This window comes from Lepisma saccharinum, chromosome 21, assembly GCF_977018435.1.
Source record: "Lepisma saccharinum chromosome 21, izLepSacc3.1, whole genome shotgun sequence".
Lineage (NCBI taxonomy): Eukaryota > Metazoa > Arthropoda > Insecta > Zygentoma > Lepismatidae > Lepisma > Lepisma saccharinum.
Window position 1 is genome coordinate 31937279 of NC_139249.1, and position 21510 is coordinate 31958788.

Consider the following 21510-nt stretch of genomic DNA (forward strand, 5'->3'; position numbering starts at 1 on the left):
GTTATTATTTTGTGCTCCTAATATGGTAAATGGGTGCATGATGAATGGTGTGGTGTGGTCAGTCTCAGCCTCTGTGCATTGCAGGCAACTTCAACAGCACTGCCACTTTCCTACATAGTGTCCAGGAATCGTGGAAGTGCATTCCGTAGAAGTATTGTTGCAGCATTAAATAATGAATAAAATATTACTCATATTGCACATGGAAGCCATATTCATGCTTTGCTGCAGGTTTTGTTGATTTTTTTAAAAAATATCTTTAGAGGGGCGTCATTCTCTCAGTATCATTTGAACCCATGACCTGTGGTTTCGCAGTCTTCTCTGTATACATTAATAATGCACCTGCATTGTTATTAAACACAAGAAAATAAAACTACACTTTTACGAATATTTTTGTCCAAATAGAGAAAAGATAAGACTTAAAATCCCTTTGTCTTGCTATTTCTAAAAGCATATACTTGTGGTTTTCCAAATGAGCTATAATTGACTGTTTTTCTCTCATCGAGTACAATTTTACACACATAAATAGAGGGCTCCATATTTTTCACGCGGATAGTAGTTGGGAGAAAATAAGTTTTTGGTGTTAAGGGAAGATTTTCTACTAGTTTTCAACAAGAAGAACCTTATTAAACAGTTTGCATTGCATGCTCCACAATGTATTTTCATTAATTGATGCGTGAAAGAATCACTTGTGTCCCCTTAACCAAGGAGTATCATAAACATTAATCAGATATTTGTTCTTACCATATAATACCCTGGCAATAGTTTCTGAAGAAACTCTCCTTCTTTATGTTGCACAGTTTTTATTATAAATTCATCATCATCAGTGAGATAAAATATACTACCACTAGCTCCTGGGTTTGATAATTCTCGAAGTCGCGCACTACACATGGATATCTGTAAAGAAGAAAATTTTTTACAGTCAGTTGAGACAAAGGTAAGCACTTATGATTTTCTCAAATATTTATTCCTAGTAAGTCATGAGCAGGAAAGCTCTCATAATAAAAATAAATAAGAAAAAGAAAAATCATGTAGTAATAAGCTGAAAAGTCTGTTCAATATGACCACCTAAAGTTATGTACACATTCTTCTTTTGATTTCTAAAATCCAAGAACAAAATAAACTTCAGCTGGAACCATTTTCACCAAAACTGAGAGCACCAACCATTTGACTAAAAGGAAGTTCATACCAAAAACATCACAACATACATGATGCTCAAACGAACAACATTTTTGCTTCAAGTTTGAACTTTTGTATCTTATTATTATTATTTACGTAAGTGTTGAGCATCCATCATACATTCAGCTATGGACTAGTAAGTGAACACCACAGAGGGAGAAACTGATTCACAATGGATACCCATAACCAGGAAACATGAAATTTACAACCAATACTTTCAATTTACAAAGCTACACTTGAGTACATGGAATTAGACTGATGGCCTATCAATGATGTTTACTGATAATTAGGGCCTGAATAGCTATGCATGCAAATATGCACTAAAAAGTTGTAATATATGTAAATAAATATGCACTTTAGAAAATAACACTTTACCATTTTTAAATGTAAACAGATATTTGTTCTTTTTCAGCTCATACCATTTGACATGTGTAAAGTTGTAGTTCTGAATTCTTGCACACACTCTTGTTTTACAAATGAAAGAAAAAATTACTTTCCTTACATATCATGATTGCACTTGTTTACAACCTTGGTGACAATGAAGTTCGACCAGAAAGGAATACGTGATTAAATGCACAGAGGCATTGGCGGTGGAATGGGTGACCCACAGAAGTGACGCATGTGTGTAAGAGGATGCATGTGAGCAGGCAAGAATCGTGATCCAGCATGTTGCACCCAAGGTCACGTAAAGAACGAAAACGGGGAACTATACGCGTGATATTGAACTTCGACCAGGCACCAGACCCATACGGAAAATTCCAGATAGTGGTGCATTCGACGGAAGCATGACGTTACGGACACGATAAGGGAGTCTGCCGTATATAAGAGCGTGCTGTGCACCGAGGAACCGCAGTGCATCATCACCATGGCCAGGGGCAAACCTATTGACAACACCGTGAGGAGAAGAGTGGTGGAGTTGCAACGGGATGGACTCAGTGAACGGGAAATAGGGCACCAACTGAACTTACCCAAGTCAACCGTCCACTGCATCATCAAACACCACCAAAATACGGGTACTACAGAGCCAGGTAAGGCCCCCGGTCGAAAATGCCTGCTGAGCGTGCGTGACCTACGGATATTTAGGCGCTATATCCAGACCAACAATCATGTTTCTGTGGCCGAATTACGACTGTGGACTCGAGAACGCTTTCACATTGAAGTGTCAACCAGAACCATTCGCCGTTACCTACAGCGATGCGGTTACCGAGTGTACAAGGCGATACGTAAACCCTTCCTTTCCATGTTGAACAAAGGCAATCGACTACGGTGGGCACGAATGTACCGGGGATGGACATTTCGGCAGTGGAACAGGGTTTTGTGGACAGACGAATCCATTTTCAATGTTGCATACGGGAAAATACGGAAAACAGTCATTTGTCGGAAGGAGGAACAGAATGAAGCAAAATGTTATGCACATCGGGTACAGATACCTGCGTCAGTGATGGTATGGGGATGCATGACGGCATCTGGGGTTGGCCCACTACACGTCTGTGAGGGCATTGTGAATGCACACGCCTATACATGCATACTGGAGCGGCATCTTCCCACAGTGCGAAGGCACCTGTTCCACAGGCGGCATCTCATCTTCAACACGACAATGCCAGGCCTCATACAGCGTGGCTGACAAGAGAATGGTTGACTCGCCATCACGTGCGAACTCTGCCATGGTCACCATCGAGTCCCGACCTCTCGCCCATTGAGAATGTGTGGCGTGTTCTTAAGCGACGTGTGCAACAGAGGGGACCCACGACAGTGGCTGCTCTTATCGCCTGCATGCAGGAGGAATGGCACCGCATCGATGTGGAATACCTTGAACGACTTGTCCGCAGCATGCCCCGACGCATTGCCACAGTTATTCGCCGACGGGGCGGCGTCACACCATGGTAAACAGGATCCCCTCTAACAGTGGTCGAACTTCAATGTCACGTGTAGATGGACGAAAATGTTTTATTTTGTGTGGACACCATACATTGCTGCGTTGCAGCGGAAATTTATGTTTTCCTTTGTTCCATGTAGGCTGCTGAATAAAGTATGTTCAGCATATGCATGTGTTCTCCTTCTTTCATAACGCACTTCTATATTTGTGACTGGTTGAACTTCATTGTCACTAAGGTTGTACAACATATCATCTCAAATTTTCAATCTTGAAACCCTTCTGTGTTCTGCAAGAATATTTGTTTACCCAGAAAAACGCATTCTACTTCCCAAGATACAGTTGGACAACATTTTAAGACAACAGTATCAGACACGTCAAATTCAAGATCATCTACAGACTGTCTATTGCACTGTCGTTTCTCTCACAAAAAGAGTAGTTGTTGAAGTGTTCCTGCGAGGATGAGTAAAGAAGTCTTATCACATTGTTTTGTAAAAGGAAGTAAAGTATAATCTAAAAACAGCAGTGACTAAAGGGAATAGAAGTTCTTTATAAAGAAGACAATATGCCCAACACACAGACTTAAAATACACTTTTAGTAGTGATTCTTGGCTCTAAAATATGCAAGAAGTTTATGTATACGATTCATATATGGATTTGCATATACAATATACATTTATCAAAAAATGTTTAAAATATGTACTTGCATATATGCAAAATGCATAACTATCCAGGACCTACTGATAATAAACTTAGAAATATGCTTACATCTGCAACTCAAACAGGAATCCATGTTCTTTATTTTGCACATACAAGGCTCATTCAATATATAACAGGAAATACGTTTGTAACAAATATTTATTACAAGAACCAAAATAACTACAGTACTATGTTTCAATGCACTGATTCCACGAAAACATTCTTTTGTACGTGTGCGTAACCACACATGCACCGCTTACTGGACTTCCTCATCATTATGGAACCTCGATCCACTTAGTGCATCTTTCAGTGGGCCAAAAGTATGGAAATCGGAAGGTTCGATATCGGGCAAATATGGAGGGTGGGGTAAGCACTCAAACTTTAGGTCTTGATGGTAGACAATGTGACATTTGCAGTGTGTGGTCTCGCATTGTCATGGAGCAAAAGCACGCCAGTGGACACCAGACCACCTAGTCTCTGCAGAATGGCTGGTTTCAGTTTTTCGCGCAAAAGGTTGGAGTAGATGGTACTGTTTATATTATGACCTCTGGGCATGTAATGTTCAAGAATTGGCCCCTTGTGGTCCCAAAACAAAGTCAACATGACCTTATGGCACTTTCTGCAGTGTCCATACTAAGAACATAACACAATTACATTAACATAATTCATTTAACAGTAGATTTATCAGTGTGACTTACACACAATTAAACAGACAAACTTACCAAAAAATCATCAGGTTGAATTACAAAAAGGTCCCTAAAATAGCGGAATGCAATAGGCGCATATGTCTTGAACTTGAAGTCTGAGTAGTGATGAGCTGGAGTGTGGTTGGAGCCCTCAGAAGGGAAGTTCGTCGTTTCCACAGTCATGAAATCTTGCATGAGAAGGTCTCTCTCTGGCTTTGACGCTAGACTGCCTATTGCATGTTGGATGCCCAACTGGATTGAGCCCATAATTTGTGATGTTTGGATCTAGGGATTACAAGAACAATGAATATTTGTTGTACTGTACCTAGAATATACTCAACAAAAAAACAAAAAAAACTGAAGTTACAATTTCTACAGAATAAGATTCGGGGTTGTTACGATTTTTTTATTATGAAATTCCCCGACATTTCCAGGTTTTCCGGTCCAAAAATGATTTTTTTACAGACATGTTTATCATCATGATTTTTGCTTTTAAACCTTGTGCTTTTCAATTAAATATATAATCCGTTATTATTATGAATAATCTCTTTCAAAACTTTTTTTTTAGCAAATTTCATTCCCCCCCCCCACACACACACAAGAACACCTGAAAATTCTAAGAGTAAAATGTAAAATTACAATCGGTTGCTACAATCACGTGCATCTAGCCTTCAGGTTACCTGACAGATAACAGAGGTACATTATTTCACCATAACAGATCTCCACAATATAAAAACAATAGAGAAAATTCATAAACCATAAACAATTTTTTATTTTCTGGCGGATTTGTAGTGCCGGAGAAAATGCTGCTTTTTTTGCTTACATTTATAAGTACACATCATCTGGAGGAACTTTTTTTGCATATAGGAATTCTATAGGAACTACCAACAAGACTAAGATCTATAAAATAATAAATAATAGACGATAACCCAATCTTCACAAACCTTTCCGATAATTATGATCATATTGTCAGTGTACATTAGTTATCAATCAGATATCTGGACTGCAAGTTTTACTTTGATATATTTTTTTTAATATCTAGTATTATAAAAGTGAAAATTTATTACAGAAAGTTGAAAGAAGCATAATTTTGTACAAGACTGAGAATCATAAGAACGAAAGAAACAAGTTTCTAAACTGAATCTTTATTGGGAGTGGAATCACAAGAACCGAATAAAGAAGTGGAAGTGCTTGTTCATTTTGCAACTTTTTCTCTTGCCGACTCCAAAATGCATGTGAATTCCAATGATCTGCAAAATTCCCTGACAAGCCAAATTTCCTGACATTTCCCAGTTTTCCAGATGTGTAGCAACCCTGAGATTGCAAAAAGAATTTGACGTGTGTCAGGTGGATAAAAATAATTTTTGTTGATTTTCATTATTTAAATCAGATTTCTTTGATTTTTTAAAAAACTCTTAAAATTGCTTGTATGATTTTTGGCACCATACGTACAGATATGATTTTCTTACAGAAAGGCTGTTTCTAGTAAACTGTCCTGTAAAATATTTGAACAGTTTCATTAAGTAAATACAAAAATATATGTAAATGTACATTTTTCTGTTTCTGATACTGTATATATGAACCTACTATGAAAATGTTTGTTTGGTGTGTTAATGAAACTATAATAATTTTAGTAAATTTTCTTCCAGTGAAAATAAAACATTCTGGAAGTCAGACACTTCAAATTTTCCCGCAATTTATTTTTATATATATATATATATACACACACACACAAATGGTGAAGGAGACAGTAAACACTTACCACACGCACAGTATTCTGTGCCTCTTCTCTAAGTGTCGTCGATCTTTTATCTTCTATCTTGAAAATGCAACTCAGATCGCGAAATATAGAATCATTTCTCTTTGTGTGGTAAGTGTTTACTGTCTCCTTTATCATTTGTATTTATCTGCCCTTCTGGCACCTTTTCTGACCCTATTCCTAACAAGGTTAGTTTACTGGAAGTACACCAGGTAAAATACACTCTCTTTACAAAAGTTTAGTAAGAATTTATCTCACAGTCACTTCCAACTGTGTACAATTTTTGAAGTATTGTATTTAATCTGGACAATTATGCAGTGATTAATTTGTGCAAAGAAATTACAAATGTGAGAAGAAAACTGCTAAGAGATACTTACTTTTTTATATGTTATTTCCCCTCCCACTCCAACTCTCCGATGGCCTATCTTCCGTTCCCTTTCGGACTTGTTCCGTTGTATGCTTGTTCCTGTATGCCTCTGTCCTGCTGAATTCATCCCTTGCCCTGTCTCGATCTGGAAAAAAACAATGCATTGCATTAACATAATTGTGAAAGATTACATTATTTTTGTAATAAAGTAACACTCATAAACAACATTTACTGAAATAAAATATTGTCCTCACTGATGACAAAAATATAATAAGAGGCTAATATCAACCTCAAATTACATGGTGCATTATAGGTTCATATAGGGTGTGAGGATAGGGATCCACACATTCTTGATCTTGGCTGTAATAGAGATGATGTGAACAGAACTACACTCTGGTTGTATCCATTGATTAGAAACTAGGCGAGCCTCACAGTACTGTTTTCATTAAACTTTTGTGTCATTTTATATGTAACGGTTTGTTAATCTTGTCCCCTCAAAAGTTAATAAAGGTCTGCTTTAGATAACAACAATCATGCTAATTTTTCATAAGTGGTAGAGACAGTCTTGTAACAGTACTAACCCAAATTTCAATCGAGAATTTTTAATCTGGGAAGAGGTTGGGTATAAGTAAATTTAAAACCAAAATGGCATACTATGTACTACATGGCTTTCGTGAAGAAAATTGGTGGGGTGTTGAGAAAAATGTTGGGAGTATTAAGGGAATGTTGGGTGCTTATGTGGATAAAATCACTGATATTTGCATAATTCGACAATTGAATATTTGGTTTGAAACATTGGGCTACAAGCAAACAAGTAACAATTAAATGCAATTGCAATTCTTATTCAGGTATGTGACGTTAAGTCATGAATCCCTTCATTTCTCTGCCAATCTCCGTAATCATGTGCTAAAACTATTGCCTTATCTCTTTCTTTGCACTTGAGCAGAAGTAAAAAATTGGATTTGGTTGAAGGAGAAAAATACAGTTTGAAAATCTAAAACAAATTATAGAAGTGTAATAAAAGTCTGTAAAAATGCTGAAAAATGACCAATAATTCAAAAAAGGTAAGCAAATTAAAAATAAAAGCAATGTTCTCTTCTCTCTCTCTACCAAAAAGGAACAGATTGGAATAATATTTTGCATTGTCTTCAAGGCTTCAAAAAGAAATCACTCTTCATCAACTTCCAATACCTGGTGATAATACACTTTGTTTCTATATAACAGCACTTCTGGTTGTATACTCCCAGAATGCATAATTAAGCTATTTTGGAAACAGACATATGGAAGTGGGTTTGTTTTTATATTACTATGAGATCCAGAAAGCTTTTGTGGAATTGTGTATTACTACAGGAAGTTGTTGATGTAATGTGACTTCCCTACTGTGATGAATTGAGGGGTCTAGTGACAGAGGGAGCTATGCCACTTTGACAAGAAATGGAAATAAATTGAATTTTCTAAAGCATTGCGTTGTCATAATTTGTATAACAAGGGTAATTTTTTTTCTGAACATATTGTTAGGTAAATTATTCAAAAGGAAAAAATATGAATTTCAATATAAATACCATTTATTATGAACATGTATGGTATATTGTTGTAGTATACCCATGTGGAAAAATCAATCTAGCACATCAAATACTTTGAACAAGGCTTAAATACTTTTGCCTGAGTGTAAATCATGTTCACAGGGTTACATATGATCTACATAAAGACAACTTCATATGTCTTCTGGAGGATCTTCACTGTCCATTGTTTCTGTGGATTTTAGTTTTTGAGTCATTCCATGCGAAATCAACACAGCCTCCAACTTGACCATCTCCGATTTTCATGAAATTTGGGGAGTTGAAACTATGCATGGAACTTAGTAACTATGAAAATTTTTAGTCTCATGCATCTTGTAATTGTTAAATTATTCAAGGTCAAAGTTGGCAGAAATTGCCCTTTTTGAGCCCGCTTAGCTATACTAAATGTGGTGTAACTCCGCCACTATTTCGCCTAGAAAGCTCAAATAAAACTTATTGTACAGGAAATTGAACAAGCTTTCCAGTGATATATAACAAGCTCACCTTTCGATAACAATATAATTTTGTCACATGACCTTGACTTTTGACCTTGAATATCTCAAAACATGTCATCACCAAAAATCGTGAAAAAAATATATTTGGTCCCTCATGCCATACTCTAAAACATATCAAAAAATCATTCTGGGACTGCCATGGGATCAGAAGATACAAAATAATATGTTTTAACTATGTGACTGATAAAAGCCTCATTACATGAACTATGACAAGTCAAAAGTCCTTTAACACCCCCTACAAAATGTAAAGGAGTTATCCTGGTCATGAAAGAAATAGGTTAGGCACAGGGAGATCTCTAGCTGTGTGTGTCAAGCGCAGGTCCGGCATATTGTTGACCGCCATATTGAATTCAACGCAAACATTTCAAAGGAAAGTGGGTGATGTGAAATATCAAATCAGGCTAGAATTCCACGAGAAATGAAGCAGCGAAGGTTTTTCCAAAGTATACTTAACCAGCAAAAAATTATTAGTGAATGCTTGTAATCATTTTCTCCTTTTTGAGGTGTTAAAAACAAAGTATTAAGAATGCTCCTAACGTGTCAGGAACTTGGCGAGATCACACCGACATCTTCGGACAGAAAGAAGTATACGCACCATTGCATATGATTTTAATCAGCAACATTCACCAAATACTTGAATAGTGGAGAATATTGGGAAAAGTATCTCAAACAATTACGTGACACTTCCTTTGGAATGAAAAATTCTTCAGTGACGATGCTAATTTTTATGTTCCTGGTAAAGTTAATAAAAATTATATGCAATACCTGTGATTTGATAATCTACAGTAGACAGATCCCAGCCCAATGGATATTGCTGGTAAGCTAATGATGTGGTATAGTGTATGGAGAACTGGAATGGTTGGTCCATATTCAACAACGAAACCTTAAATGGTGAGGGCTTCTTGGATGTGTTATGTTAAGTGAACAGGTTTTTCATCCTTGCTTACGGGGTATGGCACTTTTCCAGAGTTTTGAAAGAGGACAGTGTGTGACCACACTATGTGAACATTCTTCATGGTAAATTTCTAGGTAGATTGATGGGCAGATGGGGATCTATTAAAAGGCCTGCACATTCCCCAGATCTAACATCTTAGGAGGACTTTTACCTTCAGAAACATTTGAAGAGAATGGTGAATGCACTAAAAGTCCCTGATATTGACCATCTGAGAGAAGGCATAGTTGCTACTTGCGATGTTGTTGCACCTGCTACATTGCCAAATGTTCTATGTGAGTGTGACAGACGTCAAAGAGTGTGCTCACAGGAATATTGACAACACTATAATGTGCATATATATCGTAAGTGAAAGATATGCGTATAACGTTTTGCTGCCAAAAAAATAAGTTGGGAAAACCTTCGCTGCTTCATTTCTCGTGAAATTCTAGCCTGATTTGATATTTCACATCACCCACTTTCCTTTGAAATGTTTGCGTTGAATTCAATATGGCGGTCAACAATATTGCAGACCTGCGCTTGACACACACAGCTAGAGATCTCCCTGTGCCTAACCTATTTCTTTCATGACCAGGATAACTCCTTTACATTTTGTAGGGGGTGTTAAAGGACTTTTGACTCGTCATAGTTCATGTAATGAGGCTTTTATCAGTCACATAGTTAAACATATTATTTTGTATCTTCTGATCCCATGGCAGTCCCAGAATGATTTTTTGATATGTTTTAGAGTATGGCATGAGGGACCAAATATATTTTTTTCACGATTTTTGGTGATGACATATTTTGAGATATTCAAGGTCAAAAGTCAAGGTCACGTGATAAAATTATATTGTTATCGAAAGGTGGGCTTGTTAATTATCACTGGAAAGCTTGTTCAATTTCCTGTACAATAAGCTTTATTTGAGCTTTCTAGGCAAAATAGTGGCGGAGTTACACCACATTTAGTATAGCTAAGCGGGCTCAAAAAGGGCAATTTCTGCTAACTTTGACCTTGAATAATTTAACAATTACAAGAAGCACGAGACTAAAAATTTTCAGAGTTACTAAGTTCCATGCATAGTTTCAACTCCCCAAATTTCATGAAAATCGGAGATGGTCAGGTTGGAAATTGCACATATCTGTGTTGATTTGGCATGGAATGACTCTTTTGGAAAACACCATGAAAAACTGGAGGAATGTAAGGCATTATTGCCATGAGATCTTTTAACTTCAGGGCTGATATTAAATCTAGCACCGGTTACTGCAACACAACCTCTGTCACTCCTATTGCAGACACCATCAGTAAGTGGCATAGCTCCTTCTCTCACTGAAAATGTTGATGAGGACGTATTCAAGAACTCAGAAAATCTGTTGCAGAACAAGCGGGAGCTATGCCACATGATTGTAGTTCACATGATAGATGACAGATGGTAGGAGAAGACTGAAAATGGCAAAAAATAAAATTTTCAAGATTTGTGGCATAGCTCCCTCTCTCACTAGACCCCTCAATTTGGCCTGTACATACTCAAAACATATGAAATATGCACATAAATATGTAGAATAAATCACTGAATTCTGCATAAAATGTGTAAGTATATTAAAATATATAATAATATTTTTCATAATACATAGTTATTAATTGTTTCCTTCATTGTCGTCCTATTTTTTTAAGTTAAAGTCAATTTAGCAGAAATTCTGTCTCGGCGACTACTTGAATGGCTGACCAGCAGTCTGTTCTCAGAATAATAAAAGGAATATTTGAAAAATATGACAGTGGCAAAGAACAAAGTACCCATGGGGCTTTGATTTTTGCAGTGTGATTTTCATGGCTTGAAACAAGATTAACTCAATAAAAGGTGATGATTCTGCCACAATCAGCTAAAAATTTCAGAAATTTTAGCCAAACAATATTTTCAATGCTTGTCTCTCAAATTAAAAGAATATCAAATAGGAAAATGTAATATACCTCGAAATATGTAAAATGTATTCCTAGCACTGTTTTGCTGATGTTTATATAATTACATAAGAATGTGGGCCTTAGCGATAACTTATCACCGTTGCTAAGACCAGTTTTAGGGCCTCCCGATGGCGCAGTGGTAGCGTCGTCGGCTCATAATCAAGGGGTCCCGGGTTTGATACCTGGTGGAGGCACATAGTGGTTCGGATTCCACTTTGAACTGTAGGTCCAGTCCCGATTAGCCTTACTGTGCACAAAGTGGAGTTAAAACATCAACTCGAACTCAGTGTTATTCAGTGATGATGTCGCAGGTGTTCAATGAAACTACAGAGGGTTTTAATGTTGTTCTTTTCTTCTTATTATTATTCCTGAAAAATGGGCAGACAAAAAAATGTTGGTCCACAGTAGGTCAAATATAATAAGTCATATAAACTTAAACGATTGTTGTTTGAAGCCCACTTTATGCACAGAAAGACTTAATTGAGACTGGGCCTAAAGTTTAAAGTGGAATCTGAACCACTACATGCCTCCACTGAGTATCTAACCCCGGACCCTTTGATTACAAGGCAACAACATTACCACTATGCCATCGGGGAGGCCCAAGTCCTATAAACAAGAGGCCATATCAGAAGCAATGCATAATAGTTTTTATCGCATGAAGTAACACCATTTATTATTTATTTATTTCTACCCTTAGTCAGCGATTTTACCCCAGACAAGCAGATCCCAGGTTGTACACCCAATGCCACATCAACATGAAAAAAATATATATATATAACTGAATTCACAATAAAAAAAAATGCGGCTCTAACCATTAGTCAGTTGTGGGAACTAAAAAAAATTTCAAATGACTTGCTCACATGAAAACCATATACTTACATCCAAGGAAGTTCTATCTTTATCTTGTGCCTGCATCTTTTCCTGTGCTGGCATCTTTTCCTTTTCTGTAAAGAAAGAAAAAATTAACATTAGTTTCCAGGAGCAGATAACAGCCGAAGAGACTAGCAAATCCTAAAGTGACATTTTCATTTTTCAAAATACACACTTGTGTTAGACATCTGAGATTATCTGATGATAGTGGCAGACTGACAGTGTGTGTTTTCTGACCATCCAGGGAAGATCAAGAACACACATCCTCTCTGAAATTATCTTCATGCACAACAATGCTCCTCTACATGTGTCCCACACCAACTGAAATTGATGCCAAAATATCCTCCCTACAACCCAAACCTATCAGCTTACAACTTTCTTGTTTTGGGAGCTCTGAAGAGAGAAATTTGAGTTCGTTGCAGGTGACCATGGGTGTCCACAGGTTTATGGATGCAGGCTGCGCCCACCAAACTTTGGGGGTGAGGGTGGGGGATTTTTTTGTGATAGAAATTAAGACTGAATAAACAATATAGTATTGTACGGAAGTAGACATACATTGTTTAAGTATAACTGCTATGTAAATAGCAATTTGTAGACTGTCAAGAGAATTATAACAGTTAATAAGTATTGTTGGGGGGGGGGGAGGTGGCAACTTCATATAAGTATTGGAGAGGCAAGACAACAATAATTTTTTTATGTATAATATATGTACTTCTTGAGGATTGGGGGGGGGGGGAGGCAGAAAGTGCCATAAACACAGATTAGATGCATACCCGCGTACACACACAGGCCTATATAATTTTTCTGATCTTTCAAATTACAAGTATCTAACCAAGCAATGTGATAGTTTTCCATATTTCCATTATTTAAAAAAAAATACATATAGATATTGTCCATTTTAAAAACATTTAAATAAAAGTAAATTTTTTATTCAGAGTTTATCCAAATGATTTGGGAGGGGGGAATTATGATGAAAGATTTTGGTGCGGGACTGTCTTCATGGTCTTGGAGGGGATGGGCACCCCTGCATGTGACCAAAAACAAAATTAACCTCCCAGTAGAATAGTGTGGAACTTCTTGTCACCTGCAATCAAGGAGTACCAGGTTCATTTCCCAGTGAACACAAGGTTCTGTTTCAATTAGGCTATCTGAGCAAAATGTCAACTTGAGAAACAAGGGAGCTTATGAAGAGGTTCTCTCAGGACATAAACCAGGTAATTTCGAGATAGGCTTCCGAGCTTAAAGAGTTAACGTCGCTCTCATCTTCAGTGATGCTAGTTCTCGAAAGCTCGGAAGCACATTTAGAAATGACCTGGTTGACATCCAGATAAAACCTTTTCATCATCTCCCACCAGGAAAGCCTCAAGAATTAAGGGAACTTATGTTCAAATAATTCTGGAACTTCAATTTGACTACTGTAATGCCAGTTGAACATGCATGTATGTTTTCAAACATACAGTGCGTTCGTTTTGGCTCTGGGCCGAGCATGTAAAAAACTTTTGAACAACTCTTATAACACAGATTAGTACTTGCTATGCAATATAAATATAACTGTCTACATGCTAAAGATATGTGCGTAAATAAGTGAGACGTTACGGGACGAAAATGTCGGCTACTGCACCATGTCACGTGCTATTTCAGTCCAGCGCTTAAACGAACACACTTTATAAGCACATTAGGATTTTTTTGACTATCATGACTTTCCTGCAGGTTAGGTGGGGTCAAGGAAAATTTATTACAATTAAAAGGAAAATCAGATAAAAATGGAGGAATATTTTACATACGAGGGCTGCTGGAAAAGTTTCTGCAAACTACCAGCAACAGTGGCGCTAGTGTTCCGCAATTATAAAAATCGGAGGAATATACCTTTTTTATGTTTCAATTATCTTTCATTGTTTGTTTAATCCTATTCGTTTAATTTTCACAGCAGTGTGAAGTAGTTTCGTGTGAGAAAGGGAAATGTCTTGTGAACACTTTTGGGCAATTATTTTTCAAATGTAGTTTACACTGAAACAATGCATCGAAAGACTTCATTTGGCTTTCGGAGATGAAGCACCATCCAATAGGACTGTGTACAATTGGTTTTCCGATTTCCAGTGTGGTTGCACATTTCTCAGTGATGAATTTCATGAAGGTAGTCCATCCACGTCTGTTGTTGCCAGTAATGTTGATGCTGTGCATGAAATGATTGAGAGAGATCGGCATGTGACATACCGTGACATTCAGACATCCTTGAACATTGACATGAAAGCGATACATACGATTTTGCATGGTCATCTGAACGTACGGAAACTTTCAAGCCATTGGATCCCACACAACTTGATCGAAGCTCGAAAACAGGCTCGTGTAAATTTGTGTAAAGGAATGCTCAAAAAATTCAACCGAGGCAAGTCACATTTTTGGTGTACTACATCGTTACAGGGGACGAAACTTGGATCTATTTATCCGAACCGGAAACTAAACAGCAATCTACTGTTTGGGTGTTTCAAAGTGAGCCGAAACCAACAAAAGTTGTTCGTTCGAGGAGTGCTACCAAGCAAATGATTGCTTGTTTCTTCGGTTATACCGGACATGTCGCAACAATAGATTTAGAAGATCGAAGGACTGTAAATGCTGACTGGTATACAACAATTTGTTTGCCAGTGGTCATCAATGAATTGCGTAAAACAAAACCCAAATCGTTGCATCATTCTTCACCACTTCACCAGTTCCCTCTCAGCACACCAAACTGTTGATTTTTGGTTCAGTAAAACTGTCGAATTAATGACTCATTGTCCGTACTCACCTGACATATCACCTAATGACTTCTTTTTGTTCCCACACATGAAAAATAAGATTTGTGACGCCTGAAGCATCTGTTGATGCATTCCGAACAGCGGTTTCTGACTTAAGGGTAAATACTTTGAAAAACAATACAGCCATTCCCAGAATTTCACGTCTTTTTTTCATATTGATTGCAGAAACTTTTCCAGCAGCCCTCGTACAGTCAACGGCAATGATAATGGTAAGCAAATTGTCCACCACTATTTTCATTACTTTTTTATTCTACATCCTGTGTTGTTTTAAGGAATGAAACTATGTTGGTTCGGAGCAGTCATTATTCTCTGCTTATTGACGTCTTCATTTCAATTCATTGTCATCACATTGTGTAATTCAAACCAAATGAAAATGGTGGTGGACAATTCGCCTACTGTTTCTTTCGCCTTTGGGTGTACTAAAGGGAAATTATGACCAGCAGTTTAAGGTAACACAGGTAGAGGCCCTACAAGTTCAGGGCACAAGTAGATTCAGTAGAATCAGATCAGTGGATCAGTAGAAGCAGATCAATTAATGTGTGCAGTCAGTCTGTTTTATAAGAGGGTGCACAGTTAGGCGCAATGCAAGAATATATTTAGGGGACGGGGTGTTCCAAACCCCTTGAAAGACTCAAGAAGTCCAAAATTAAAATAAGCATAATCTTTGTTTTCTGTTGCATAATATAAGTTGATTTCTGCAGAACTAACACAAAGATAACTGTGATTTAAAGCTTTGTGTTGACAGTACCTGCAAAATTTAGGCATTCCACTACTAATAATAATATACATGTAAATAATAATCAGGGACTTTACTTTTTATCACCTGTACCTAACAACCTTTTTGGTATTCTACAAATAATTCATTTAATTTTTTTTACAGTATTTTCTGTGGTAGGATAGCTGTTTGTATACAAATTTCAGTGATCTCAATAATAATAATAATAATAATAATTGACCAATTTGAATATTATTATTAATACATACTATTATAATTCACCTATTAATTATGAACTTCATTATTATAACATGGACAGCACTTGGTTCGGAACCCACCCAAAATGTAGTCCTAGATATGTGTCTGGTGCATTGAGACCTTCCTACAATGCACACAAACAATGGGCCCAGCTTTCCCTGAAACCTCATGGTTTAAGATTCACATTGATTGATTGAGTTGGTGTTTTAAGTCCACTTTATGCACAGTAAGGATAATCGGGACTGGGCATACAGTTTAAAATGGGATCCGAACCACTATGTGCCTCCACCGGGTATCGATCCCGGGACCCCTTGATTACAAGGCGACCATGGCGACATTGGGGAGGCTAATAGCAAAGATGAGCAATGATATGATGAAAGTGATGAAGGGACAATCAGAAAGAACACCCAGGCCGGGATTCGAACCCGGGACCTCTGGCGTCGAAGCGCGCTGTGCTAACCACTCCGCCACGGAGGCCGGCAAGACTCGAGTCAAGTATGGGTATAATATATGAGCAGGGACGTTACGAGATTAACCCAACTGTAGGCACTTTGAGAGAGTAAAAACCAAGTAAACAAATTTTTAAAATGCTGGTTGGCTAGCCATAAAAAAAAGTGCTTTGCGTCCAATGTTCTCTGCAACGGCGCAAAAATTGCACAAAAAACTCATTACGCTCGAAAAAGTTTTCGCGTGAGTGCCAACCTTAATCTATAAAAATCTAATGGTTCGTTTGCCTCCCTACGCCGTCTCGGCAGGTAGTTTAAATCAGGCATTCTGCAACCCTAGACATGCTAATCGGAAATTTGTATGTGAGCCACCGAACGAGTGGAAGAAAACCTCATTCGTGACAACCTTGAACATGAATTGGACCGCCTTACCTCACAGAAACGTATCCTCCCCCCGAAAAAGAAGGAAAGAAAAGACCATGGAACACGATTTGAATCTACAAGCAATCATGAAGAAATCAAGTGTTTTCCTGACTGATGCACGATATTGAGAAAACGGCCCGTCCGAGCGACAAGCACAGCTTGTAGAGTGTCACCTCGGTCAGAAAGCTCCCTAAAATGAATCAATCGTCCCCTAAAACCAAGATGAGTTTGACAATTAATAAAATATTAAATAGCGATCGGCCCTCTTCACTTCAAATTTAATGCCACCCCAGAAACTTCAAACATATCAGAAATTTAGCGATCAACCCACCCTCTTAGTGTCATTAACATAAGCGTCAAAGAGCAACGGTGATCAGCCCTACACCTAAAGAATAAACCTTCAACGAAACTTGCAGACACGCCATGAGAACAGGTCAATGAACCCCTGTTCGTAACCCCCGCGCCCCCTTTGCCAGTGTTAACCATTCGGAAATTTCGCTTCTTGAGTTCTTCAGAAATAACGGTCAAACTTGTTGTTCACCGGGCGAACGATAAAATATGAACATTTTTGACACCATGAATTTTCGAAGGAAAAAAAAAACGAACAAAATAGTAAACAGCGTTGTACCGTTGCAAAATCATCGTTTTCCACACTCATTTTCGCGCGTGGTGAAAAAAAGGGGAAATTTCGATCTACTGAAATATTGCTAAAGCATTCCATGAGCATGGTCGCATTATGAAGACTGGCTTCGCCACTCCCCCTAGCTCAAAAAATCATCCGTCCTCCACAAAAAAACAACAACAAAAAAAACCCACTTTTCTGTCCGCTACTATTCGCGATTACAATTATCCGATATGCCATCTAGTGGGATTTTCCGGAACTACTCTATGCAGGATAGAAGTCGTTCAAAGCATGGGAAATGTTCGAAAGAATAATGTCTACTGTCCAGTTCTTTGCTCTAAATCGTTTTGTGGGTTAGGACAAGTGGAAAGTTCATATGTTTCCACCCCGTAGAATCAACAAAACAAAATGAAATTTGTAAATAAATCATAGAAAACAAAATTGATTGACCGAAGTTTGGCATGGGGGACAACATTGATTTGCGGCAAGGGAATTAGGAAGAATGCACGAGTCTGTTCACTTTATTTTCCGAAAGATGATTCTATTACCATGAAAGTAAAGTTTTAAATTGTTCTTTATGAATAAAACTTTTTTTCGAAAACAATGTGTTATGTATGAAATTTGGAACAGGTGCAAGTCGATTAAGTGTGAAGATGAAAATAGCTTGAGAATTAATTAATGCCTGTAATCACAAAGGTAACCAGAAAAAGAAAATCGACATGCTATGAAGAGAGCCTCGATAAAATTGTGAATTCTATTACCATTATCCTGTGTTATTATTAAGCCAGCTTGCATCTTTGGGGGAAGAACTGCAATGATATGTTTACATTTTTCTCCTGTCCAAGCTTTGCAAATACAGGTGAATTGCTTCATTTTCAAATCATTTCAGAGCGCCCAGTTATCTGAGATGCAGATGGAACAGCACTGCTTTGAAGAACCAGTGCGTATACATTAGTTTCGTCTGCGTTTTCAGTGTATTTTTTGCCTATCATAATTAAATGCTTCGTTCTCAGCACAGCACAGCACAGCTTCACCTTCGTTATAGTTCCTGGAATTCACATAGCATTCGCAATATTTAAAAATATCGCGTAATTTAAACGTTTCTTTCATACCAGCCACGACAACACGGTGTTCTTACGTACTACTACTGAATGTAAACAAAGATTTATCCTACGTAGAGCGGCCATATTGGAAGCGACACTAGTCCTCAGGTAGTAATTGGTGAGTGGTGCAGTAACAAAGAAAAGGGCTGAAATCCACACTTACCACTCAACATGAAAATGCGTAACATATAAATAGGGTGCCCACAAATATACATCAAAAATCTCGACTGGCGAATATTGATACACAGTGTGTCTACTAAGTTTTAGGACTGGCAACATTGTAACAAGATAAATGCTGCAATGTGCCATTGGGTACATATATTTCGTAGTGTCACATGTAGTGAGTGTGTAGTGAAATTTGCGTCTGATTCAGTGCAATATTGAGTGAGTTACAGCTTTTATACTAACGCAGTGTTTTGTACCCTCGTAGTGCATTTGAAAACAGAACAACGAGTGGCGATTAAGTTTTGTGTAAAACTCCTTCAGAAACCGTTGAAATGCTGAAAACTGATTACGGCAATGACACCTTTTGTCAATCCAATGTTTTTATTTGGCATCGTCGATTCCGTGATGGGTCAGGAAGATGTGGCGGATGATCCCAGTGAGGGAAGTCCCTCCACCAGTCGGACTGGCGGTAATGTCGATAAAGTTCGAATGAAAACCGGGCACAGTGACTGGTGATGATTGATTATTGCAGATGTCTGTAGATCCATTTTGGAGCGCTTGCTAGAGAGATTACGACGAGTGAAACCAGAGCTGTTTGAATCTGGTGATTGGTTCCCGCAGCACGGCGATTATTGTCCAACAGTTTCTGGCACGGAAACAAGTGATTGTGTTAAACCATCCACTTTATTCACCAGAATTGGCATTGGCTGACTACATTTTATTCCCAAATCCCACCTGAGTGGGCAACGTTTTGACACCATTTTGGAAATTGAAGAAGCTGTGACGAGGCACCTAAAAGAAGATATCCGCAGGGGTATCCAGCAATTGTACAGCCATGTCACTAAGTGTGTAGACTTAGGAGGGATGTGCATCGAAAACTAACCAAGGCTTATGGCCAGTATCACATATTTTCACTTTTTATTAAGCCAGTCTTAGACGTTGTAGACACACTGTATGTAGGATGATGATATTTCATGCATTTCCAACGGACTCCCTTACAAGAATTGGCAACATCTAAGGAACATGTAGTTGCCACACACCTCAAGATTGTGAGGAAGACAAACTCTTGCTTTCTTTAAGATTATTCACAACTACATACACTGTATTGTTTCTTATTTACGTTATGGCCAGTGGTGGGGATTAGGGGGCGCAGTTGCCCCCCACTCTTTGCCCTCGCACTATGAGATCTTAATGCTAAGTTTTGCGTATCAAGAGAAAGTACTTACCACTTTTGACACCCAATCGCCGCCACTGGTTAAGGCGATTCTAACATTTCAGTAAAGTTGATTAAGCAACCGGCCATTCCCTCGTCGACCTCTGTGATCTAGTGGTTAACGCACGGAGTTCTGGGGTCAAATCGTTAAGAATGGGAATTTCGTCTATTGCATCCACTCGCAGTTGTCATTAATACAGAGAGAAAATCATTGCAAAACAGCAAACATGTGATTGGTTCCTCGATTTAATCGTGAATGAAACACAGGTGGGTGAGAACGAGGTACATGGTGAAAATCCCTTATGAAAATTAGCATTTATACAATATGATCGATTCATTTATCAAATGCGCCACCAGATTGCAACAATCTAAAAAACAAGTTTATATCAAAATCTAGCTTTTACTATACACGGAAATAAGTATGTCAATATCCACCGCTTTCGCATCAGAGATAATATTTGATCCACGATTTAATGGTGGTCGAAACTCATATTTCCATCTTGCCGAAGAGAAACACGGACAGGAAAGAAAACTGAAGCAATTTCACATTTCACAAACGGTGTCTCGGGGTTTGGTTATCCGCAACTGAAAAGGTGATAAGAACATCAACATCCAAGCGTCTTGCGTCAATCCAATGTAAATGCATTCAAAATACAAACACGTGATATTCAAACCAGAGGTAAAACCGATGTGTTTCAAAGTTAGTCTTCAACATGCAATGGGGACATTAGTCGTGTTGTGGGTTCCAGAGTTCGAAAGGTGGCCGCTTTAATGGTTTGATTGACATGATCAACAGATGTCTAAATGCAGGATCGGCGCCCATTTTCTTTTTTTACATGCTCTACCATAAATGATCCCAAGTTGAGAGTTCAGTATGGGGCCTTATGTAAGCTTTTATGTTTGAGATCACCATCCTCAAATAAAAAGGAAAGTGGCAAACATTTGAAGAGAAAGGTATAAATATGCACTATATAGGGAAATGTAATGTTATAATTTACAATCCAGATCATCTTACAAAAACATATTCGTTTCTTGTGTTTTCGACGATTTAAGAGGTTGTATGGAAAAGCCTCCTGGTTGTTGTTGTTACTAGTTGCATGCACGTGTTGGAAACAGCAGAGATGTCAACCCAATCATAATTATTCTAAACCTAGCACAATTTGAGCTTTGTTGGCACCTAGCACCCTATGTTTGCATAATTGGAAAATCTAGCATAAATTGAGCACTTCCTTCCCTGGGAGGGAGAAATTCACTTCAAAGGACGAAAATTTGAGAAATTAAAAATATAATTAAATTCAGATCTTATTTCCGGTTCAGGGACATGTTTCCCAACCACACACTCTTTCTTATCTTTATTCTCCACAGTTTACCTATCGAG

General features: G+C 37.9%; 1 protein-coding gene across 16 annotated transcripts in view; it reads right to left on the reverse strand.

The window, feature by feature from the left end:
* Positions 1 to 21510, reverse strand: part of PIP5K59B (Phosphatidylinositol 4-phosphate 5-kinase 59B) — a 170951-nt gene that overhangs the window by 101277 nt on the left and 48164 nt on the right. For all 16 annotated transcript variants that reach the window (XR_014443894.1, XM_083142762.1, XM_083142755.1 and 13 more), the window contains exons 2-5: positions 12402 to 12466; positions 6571 to 6705; positions 4471 to 4719; positions 742 to 894 (exon numbers count right to left, since the gene is read on the reverse strand). Coding sequence is in view for 15 of the 16 variants with exons in the window: in XM_083142762.1 (XP_082998888.1) it covers positions 742 to 894; positions 4471 to 4719; positions 6571 to 6705; positions 12402 to 12466 (602 nt within the window). In the remaining variant the exon portion in view is untranslated. The remainder of the gene's footprint in view (positions 1 to 741; positions 895 to 4470; positions 4720 to 6570; positions 6706 to 12401; positions 12467 to 21510) is intronic.